The following is a 9,808-nucleotide window of genomic DNA, read 5'->3' as shown; positions in this document are numbered from 1 at the left end:
GCAGCCAGTAATACAATTACCAGGTTCTGCAGGGGAGCAGTAAAGAAAATCCCTAGACAAAAAGGGAAACAGCAGCAGAAAAAAGCAGCTCTCACAGTAGATCCTCATGTAGAGGGACCAAAAAGGAAGAACTCCTAAGAGGAATGATTTTTATGTTGATACTTTCACTAAGATTTTTTAAAATAAAAGATTTGACCCTCAGTGAGATCTGGATGTTGACAGGGAGTCCTTTCTGAGATGTGAAAACAAGCCATCTGCTGCTCACACAGGAACTTTATAGCTTCCTTGATCTCTTGACCTCCTGACAAGTCATTTTGCTTAACGGACATCAAAAACTAACACTCTCTTCTTCAATCTTCTCACATGAAGAGAAAAAAAATCTTCCAACTAACACTGCCTTCCTCCATGTGCCCATCTCAAGGGTCCTCCCTCCTTCACCTCATACACACAGAAAACCTTTTACTAAAACAACAATATTGGACGACCAAATTCTTTCTCTTATCACCTGCAGTAATCTAACCCATCCTAACTGTTAGTGCCTGTCTGAGCCTGTTGAAACTGTAGAGTAGAATCACAGAATTACTGAGGCTGGAAAAGACCTCTGAAATCATCAAGCCCAGCCTATGACCAATGCTCATGGACTGTACAAAAAGTCTACTAGACACAACTTAAGAATTTCCTTTGCAAATTAAATGCATTGCCAAAACCCGATCATAATAACTACAATTTTCCCAAATTGTTTGTATTTTAGATAATATAGATCTGAAAAAGCCTTTTTACACAGGACAGCAATCCACTTGCAGCTGATGGAAAAGATTATTCCTTTTTGACAAAATTTTTAAATGAATTGGGCTCCTCTTTGGAGGAACTTTTGAGTTAACTTCTCTCCCCACGAACTATGTATAGCTTCCATCCTTTACAGTGCAGGTTATCTATATGTGGGATTTCTGTCCAAAAATATGTAGATGCTGCAAATGTTTTTTTAGAGTTGTAAAAATCTTGCTTGAAAACACAAAAATAAGTTTTTTAAACATTTAACACCGAAAGCCTCAGAGTAGGAGAAACACCCCATTAATTTATCAAGACATGCCTTTCAAAGAAGAATCTTTCTTCTGTTCTTTCTCCCTTAATAAAGGGGAGTGGGAATGGGAGACACATCGCTGGTGTCTCCTACTATGCCAAACACTGTGAAGTCAACTCTTACTATAAACAGCTGCAGTGCCAATTACAGGCGCTGAGGTCTTTGTTTTGCTTTTAGCAAGTATAACATGGATTTCATTTCAGGCTCCAAATAGATGTAAAATTAAAAACACTTGGTGCAAGAGAAACACACAATCTTCAACAATGTAATAAATATCCTCATCTGGATTATTTCAGTAGGAGAAACATATTAAGCTCTTTCAGTTTCTTCCTATGCAACAAACTCTACAGTATCCATGGAGCCATGTGCCGCATCCTCTGTAGCCTGTCTGGCACTGTGACACCTAATGTTGTAGAGGAGGTCTTACCACTGCCCTGTACAGTAACAGTGATGCTCTTCTTTAACTGTTTCAGGCACATTTCTTCCAATACTCTGTAAAGTCACATCCACAGACAGTTATAACTCAAGCTATCCTGCAAGAATGAGATCAGCCAGGTCTCTGTCCCTTCCCCTTTTCCAGCTGATGAGCTGTGCAGTCCTGCTCAGGGCTGAACACGGACCTTAGCAATGCTGTCTGTGCTGAGGGCAAGAGGACAGAAATTGAACACCAGGCAGTTAGGAAATTCATCTCAATAAACAAAGTGCTGTACTGGGTTTCTGTGGCTCAAATCTAAGTTTAGCTCTCGCACAAGTAAGAAGTAAACATTGTAGAAAGGGTACCAACACAGCAAACATGAAAGGACTCAACAGCATCAGCTACTTCAAAAAATGTTTAAGACTACATGTACAGAGGGAAGGGGAGAGGACACACAGAACCTTTTCCTGTGCCAGCCAGCATACATATAAGGACACCTTCTTTTTGGTGAAATTACAATACTAATATAGCAATCACTGGACCTACCTTCCACTGTTACAGAAACCAGCTAATGTGCTTTCCAGTCCTACCAGTGAGAAATGTCTTCCTGTACAAAACAAACACTAACTTATTTCCTGTATTTAGCTGCAAATCTACCATAACTGCCATTATTTTTTCAGTCTGGCATCTACAGCTTCAGAAAAGTAATGTTAAGTTGGAGAGGCCTCACAGTAGAGTTTTAATTAAAGGGCAGAAGTCTCCTGTATCAATGACAAAAAGACTGTATGAAGGTATAAGCTGAAAAGAAAATTCAGGAGTACTTCAATAGCAGTCTTTAGACATATACTACACAAATTCAGGTGTGCTTCAAAACATACCACTTAAAGATAACATCCATCAACTGAAAACTAAAACTAAGCAGTTTTATAATAAAATTATATACTTTTAAGGAGGGAATTAACTACTGAGAAAAGTTATAAGACATGAAAAAGACACCAAACATGCTGTAAATGAAACAAAAATTACAGTATTTTCTTCATGCAACATTAACTTCTTTTAAGAGTACCAATGCTTGAAAATACGTCTTTGGAGAATTAGGTCAGAGACTGGAAACCTAACTAAAAGAGGGGGAAGGAAAGAACAACAAACATTAGGAGAGTCAAGTTAGGAACAGCAAAAGGCAGGGAGACTATAGAAAGGCTTTGGGGTAAAGCTGTTCTGTTACTAGCATTCACACATGCAAACTGAAAGATCACAAGTACGCTGACAGGCAACATTCCTCCTAACCTGTCAAAATTTCAAATAATCTAATCACTCCATACAAAAAAATGAATTACGATAGCAACTTCTCTTTTTATTGCTCAGTATCAGAAGTTTCTGTTTGCTAAAAAGCACACTACTGACAATTGCTCACAGTGGCAAAACAGAGGGCACTAAGAAATCTGGAAACTAGCATGGTGTTAACATATGAGAAAGGGGGCTCAGGCTTTTGACAGAGGCATGAGCCAGAAACTTCTGGTCTCCAGGGAGAAGGTTTTTCTTCACCCTTCTTTTGCAATCCCCTTCTGCCTAGTTTTTCTTTTGTACTTATACTGTTTATCTTTCTTTTCCCCCCATCTCATTCTTTCAAATTTATTTAGGTCTTGGTCAGTTAATAGGAATGCATGCCCTTAAAACAGGAAAATAAAAAAGTATGATGCCCTTTTCCCTCTTACACCCTGGTACTAAATACAGTCTTGTTGTTGTTGATGATATAGCTGCCCTTGCCCATTTTTCTTCTGCCTAGAGATATAAAACCCTCAGATGAGTTTGACATCAGCACTTGGCCAGTAACAGTGTCATCGAAAGCAGTGGTCTCTATTCAGGTCTGTATCAGCATTTAAATGTCAACTTTCTTTTAAGCAGAGACTTCCTCAGAATCCTGAGCTGCGCTTTGTCCATTAAACTACATAACCCCATGACAGCAATTGCTCTGCTGACAGACAACTTTTTCCAGATTCCACAAAAAGGTAAGAGTTCCCATGGTGAATCTTTGAAAAGCAGAAGTTAGTGATATTACCTAGTACAATATCTATGCTGAATATTAAAGCACAACAAAATGGACCAATCACTGCCATTAGTTGCCAAGTGACAATGTCTTAGTAAATAAAAGCTTCCAGTAAATTTGTTTCACTTAATGTCACTGTTATCCATAACTTTTGAGGCTTCAAAGCTGTTTTTTCCTTAAACAGTGGAAAAGAACCCTCACACACTCTAACTGCTGGATCCAAGTTTTAGAGTTGGAAAATTAGTAACTGGCTTATTAATTGACTTTTTTTTTTAAAAGCACTTGAACCACTTCAGACTAAGAGTTTGCTCTGATTCTAAAGGTATTAATGCAAATGTTAGTCTTGAAGACTGATTTTAAAAAAAGAAAAATAATTCCATTAACAAAATTACCATTCAGATTCCCAGAGTTTGTTTTTTTCTACTTTATTTAAACACAATAATATTGAATTTTCTAAGGGTAATATTTTTATTACTCTTTCACCATTATATTCTTTCAGTTTATGTATAGTGGAACTATAAATGTACTCTTACCTGTCCAGACCTAAACCAAAAATGCAGCATCCTGATTTTATCACTTGCAGCTTCTTTAGTATAATTCCACAAGCACACACAGGTGAAAGCATGTAGAAGAAAAAAACATTTCCATTAAGGACAGACACTGCTTCTATACTTACTGGCAAGCAATCCAATTCCATTTGCTAGTGATCCAACCCAAGCAGTCTTGCCTTTCCCTTCTCCAAAAGTATCCAGCCATTCTAAATACAAGACTCCCACTGCCAGTGGTGATCCGTAACACAAGAACTGAGTAAAGAAGGAAACAACAACAATCACCCAGCCCCAGCCACCATCTGGTGGTTTCTGAAATACCATCTTCTCAGATGAGGGCAGATGTACAGGGAGAACCTGTGTAAACAAAAACCAAACAGAACAGAGCATTAGAGGGGGGACTGACCTCAGTTTGCCACTACAGGTGGATTGCACAGAGATGTACACGTTCAGAGACATCAACACAACACTGCATACAGGCAATGAAAATTAGTTACCCTTTGGAACTTCTACCTCTTCTGCATAACAAATGAACAGCACACAAGGCTGCAAGTCATATATATATCAGCACTGTATTCCAAAAGGGGCAACATTTCACTCTCTGAGCATTAAATGGGTTTTGTGAAGACCTCAGGCATCAATATCTGCCACAGTTCAAGGAGAAAATCACATGGTCATCTGCTGTTAAGACCTCAGATATCCTGAGTGGAGCATATAGGTTTGAAGGACAACAAAACTAAAGTATAAGACAATATATATTCCAAGAAATAATTAAGGATTAAAAAAATTCAAAACTATAAAAACAGTAGATCAAGGTTAAAAAAAAAATATATATCTCTACTTAGTTGTAATCTCAGCATGGTACCTGCGAATTACCAAGGTGTTTGCCCCCAGATGGTGTACTCTGGGAGGGGCAGGCCAAGAGAAGACTGACATTCTGCAAATAACAACAGTTCAATACTCTGCTCTGTCAACAAAGTAATGTGTAGAGGAGTAACACATCCAAAAATCACTTTGTACATAATAGTAAGTGAAGTGAGTTCTAAGACATGACAGTACACAAAAATCCCCTACAACCTGTTACAGTATCTGCCCTCTGTGCAGGTTGTACACATCACCCTTTCCTGAGCTGGCAATGACTTCTTGGACTCTGTAAGTACAACATTTAGACCTTTGCATATCAAGATCCATTACCTGGACATCTATGACTTGAAATAACTAACTGTCCTCACAGCTTCTTAAGACTAGTTTGTTAATGTACCAAAAAAATTTTGGTATTTTCCAGACTGAATTGGTGTTTGGATAACTCCAATGATAGTGTGGGTCCCTGTGCACAAAACTAACCTGCCCTCCCTCTACAGGGAGCAATCTGCCGAAGTGATGACCACAAAACTCATGTTCTGTTCCTGGCTCTCTCACTAACCAGACGTGGGATTCTCAACAATTTTATTTTCTTTATCCTGAAAGATAGAAGCAGATAAGATCGTACCCTGTTTTCTTCATTAAATATTCTCAAGGACCATCTTCACACTGCAGCTTGTGTGTTAAGACTGCTGCAGTATCAGCTCTGCTCTGGGAGGCCCCCCCAAGAGGAAAAGGAGAAAAATAAACACATTGCACCACCTTTTTGACTTATAAGCCAGAGGAAATGGGAACCCTACTGTATGAAAGCAGCAGTGCAAACAAGTAAACAATAATGGAACTTCCATTCAAGCTCCTCATAATTTTTGCTTTGCCCATTTTTAAGAATTTGCAAGGAACACTTAAAAAAAGCATAAAAGTATAAAATGTTGAGGAATGATTACAACACAGACACGAAGAAGGTCAGATCTAGTTTAGAGATGCATTTAAATGTTACTATGAGGGTAGATACTTACAGATGATGACAAAAAACTCCTTCAGCTTCCTACAAATATAACTTCACGTGGCAACTCTACCTGCAGAAAAGAGAAGCAAAGCAAGTTTTCAGCCAAATTATCACTGCAACAGTGAACACAACTCCAAAAAACTTCTTTTTAACATGTTTTCAGAAGAACTTCAGAAGTAATGAAGTTATCAGTGGAGAAATACTGATCCCCTCCTCAATTAATTAACAGCTGACAGCAACCTTGAGCCTCAAAGTAACCAAAATATTGTGCACCAACAAAAAATAAACTTTGACATTCTAGGTCCTTTAGGAGTGATTTACAGTTTTAACATATGGACAGTCCTTCAAGATACAGTGTTTCCAGTTACAAATGTTACAAAGTTATAAGTTTCAGTTATAAATGTAAGCTCTGATTTATTTCCTCAAATGTCTGGTAAGTGTCCCTTGATTACATAAGATGCAAAGGTGACAGCTGGGATAGACAGAGATCATACCATACCATAACATATCGAAGCATTATAAAGCTATTTATAATTATCTTCATACAACAATAACCTTTATACAAAGGGGGATCCCCTTATTTCTACACAAAATATTTAAACTATTTTTATACGGTCACTAAAACAGTTGACATACACATGTGCCCATGCATTAAGTAAGAATCACTTGGCTTGTTTTCTCCCCGATTTGAGTAAAAACAGTGGAAATAAGTAACAGCTTCAAGAAAAGACACTTTCACTGAGACAAAGCAAGGAAATTTTAAGAAAACCACTAAAATAAGGAAAACAAGACAGTGAATAATCCCAACTCATACTTGTTTAAAAAGCAATCTTCAGAAAACAAACATATTTTAGCTGTTACATTGATTTCCACTATCTTGATGCCATAAAATTTGGCACAGAGACAACTTTGATTCAGTTCTGCTATTCTAAACATTTGATGGGGAGGAAGGAAGGGCAGGGGAGGGAAAAGTTATTGCAGTCTAAAGTCACATAGTCCTTTCTAATAAAAAGGTTAAAAAAACTCTCTGGACCTCACCTGCTTCAAGTCTGCACAGCTTTATTGACTTTAACCTACTGCTCCCAACTCACAGCAGCAAAAGAGCTCACCTCCTAGATCCTGACACTCCCTATTTTGCACCACTGATCTCTCTTGCATTGTTTAGCTAAATAACAGAATTTTAGGTAGCAAAACCACCTCTATTTTCTAAACACTTCCATCCATTTACAGTCTGCAATTTTCAAGCAAAAAGTGAAAACCATCATCTTTTTTCCCCTCAGAAATCATACTCCAAGTTAAAACAGATACACGAAATCCCAAAGTTTGCTTTTGAGAGCCAACTTGGCTGGCTTTTCCTTGCTTTTCTTGCGGGTTGCTCTTTCACCTCACACCACTGTGTGTCTGTTACCTAAAAATAACATGTATTTTCTAACTTCCCTGATGGCATGATGTTCTCCTAAAGAGAGCACACCAGCTGAGAGCCCTGTGTGAGACACCCATTTCCCAGAGCGCTCTGCTATAACACCTAGTTAACTGTGTCCCCATCAGCCAAGTTGTTGCTCGGATCATGGACATCAGTACACCTTTTCTTGGTACAGTATTCAATGCTTCCCTGAAAATCACAAGTTGCAGTACAAAAGCTTAGTAGCACAGACAAAGGCTGATGGTAGGAACTAAACCTTCTCTACTCCCAACACTGCCTGCATGAACATCAAATCTATGCATTGACTTGGGAGGGATTCAGAGAGCCTTTTGAATACTTTCTAACTGTGTGGAAGAACGACATAGACTGGCACAGATAAATGTGATCATCAAAAAGAAAGAAGCAGAGCACAGAAGAGAGCACTCAATAGTTTTGTTTTCTTTTGGAACCACCCAGGAAGACTTGTGTGATCCTGGAAACAGATGGACAACCATGGGTTTAATATTCAGGTGGAAGCCATTTCACAAACCTTACTGTTCACAAAACCTAAGGATGTTGTTTCAGGCTCCAGGAAACCTAGTTACATCAAAAATACTGAAGAAATGAAGCACAAAGAATTAAAACAGCAATTTGAAGTTTGGTCAGTAAAAGCTGTCCAGTGAGTTGCACTCCCTGCGAATAAGAATCAGAGGAAAAGAGCTGCTTGATGAAAGCCTTTAACTAGCAACAACAAAAAGAAACCCTAGAGAATAAACTGAACAACAACAGTTCTAATGTGGAAAGAAAGAGGTGCCTGGCTGCAACCATTTCCTTTAACCTAAGCAGCTTTATCACAATACTGAGCTCTTTTTCTATAAATCTTAAAATTTGGCTTAAAGCTGACAGAGGAGCACAAAAAAAGAACTGGTCTACAGAACACAAGTACTACTGAAATGTTAGCCCTCAGCACAGAAACTTTTACTAATCTGTGGCAAAGGGAACCTTAAGAAAGACAGTAGCAATATGATTGCTTCCACTTTGTTATTTGTGCAACTGGAGTCTGGTTAAGCGTGCTGCTTTCTGTGACCTCCATATGGCTGCAAAGAAAGTCTGTGTCAGCAGAATCACTGTGTGATTAACACTCAGCTAATTCCAGTTTTGCAAGGCACTGGTAAAAATTAAAACTGTACCAGACAGAATGGCAACATCCCTCATTTTAAGCTGAATTAGATTTTATGTAAATTTCTACTTATTTTTCAGACAACATTCTTGGAATTACCATCTGAAGTTTCTGCTATCCTTAGCTTGCAAGTAACACCCCACAGCATTAGAGTAAGGTACTCATATCAAACCCCTGCATACATAAAGACATGGCAATACAAGCCCTGTATTAAATGCAGTGAAAAAGACACATTGGTACTTTGATGACATCAGACTTTAACTGATATTCGAAATACAGCAGCTCCCCACATTTAAGTTCTTTCACACTGTATGCATACATTTCCTTCTCAGCATTCTGGTCTACCTATTTCTTGTTCTTCTGTATTATTCCTTTTGTAAGTTATGCAAAAGGCTCAATTCTTTCGATTTCTGCCCAACGAGGGACAAAATGTAGAGTTTAAAAGAAAGTAAAATACCAGAAGAAAACTTACCATCGACACAATAACGTTTTTCCATTGTGCAAAATAAGTTCACACAAAGAAGCATCAACCAGAGCAGCACATAGACCAGTCAGCTTTGTACAAATCTGTCAGCTCAGCAGAACCAGTCCTACCTGTTTCCAGAACCTCACTGCCCCAGAGGGGATGGAACCCCCACCCCCCGTGAGACACTAACAGGCATCCATGCAGACAGATGTAAGCCAGTACTGCTATAAACCACAAGCCAGTTTGATTTACCAGAGAACTCCTCTGCAACAGGAGGGCTGGGTGCACACAGCCTTGCGCATCACAGCCTGCGAGGGCTGCCCTTGCTGTCCTGCTCTCTCTGCTGATCTCTGCCCCTTAGACACGTCCTCCCTGGGGACGGATGGGCTCTTATAGCCCCGTCTCGGCTGGCCTCTCCCCACGCCCTCGGGAGTCAGCCCACACCTCCGCTCCACAGGACTGTTACACATGGACGCCTTCCACCTCCAGACCCGTTTGGACGGGAAGCTCACCCGCACGGTGACAGGACGTCTCGGCTGGCCTCTCCCCACGCCCTCGGGAGTCAGCCCACACCTCCGCTCCACAGGACTGTTACACATGGACGCCTTCCACCTCCAGACCCGTTTGGACGGGAAGCTCACCCGCACGGTGACAGGAGCCAAGAGGTAACTGAAGGTTGCCCTCGCCGGCCCGATGTCACACACAGGCTGAGGCAGGGTCATGCCGTGGCCTTCGAGACACTGACGAGCACCTGCAGCAGGCATGCACTGATGCCAACAGGCACCCGCTGCCGCCTGCCCAC

The 9,808-nt window shown here is 39.9% G+C and overlaps 1 protein-coding gene across 1 annotated transcript in view; it reads right to left on the bottom strand.

Moving 5' to 3' along the window:
* Window positions 1-4,415, bottom strand: part of SLC16A9 (solute carrier family 16, member 9) — a 12,478-nt gene extending 8,063 nt beyond the window's left edge. The window contains exon 1 of the mRNA XM_010001109.1: window positions 4,220-4,415. Within this exon, the coding sequence (XP_009999411.1) occupies window positions 4,220-4,415 (196 nt within the window). The remainder of the gene's footprint in view (window positions 1-4,219) is intronic.
* Window positions 4,416-9,808: the final 5,393 nt, after the last annotated feature.

Source organism: Chaetura pelagica, unplaced genomic scaffold, assembly GCF_000747805.2.
Source record: "Chaetura pelagica isolate M959 unplaced genomic scaffold, ChaPel_1.0 scaffold346, whole genome shotgun sequence".
In the NCBI taxonomy this organism is placed as follows: Eukaryota; Metazoa; Chordata; class Aves; order Apodiformes; family Apodidae; genus Chaetura; species Chaetura pelagica.
The sequence above is the reverse complement of the archived record's forward strand: the minus strand, read 5'-3'. Positions and strand labels throughout refer to the sequence as shown.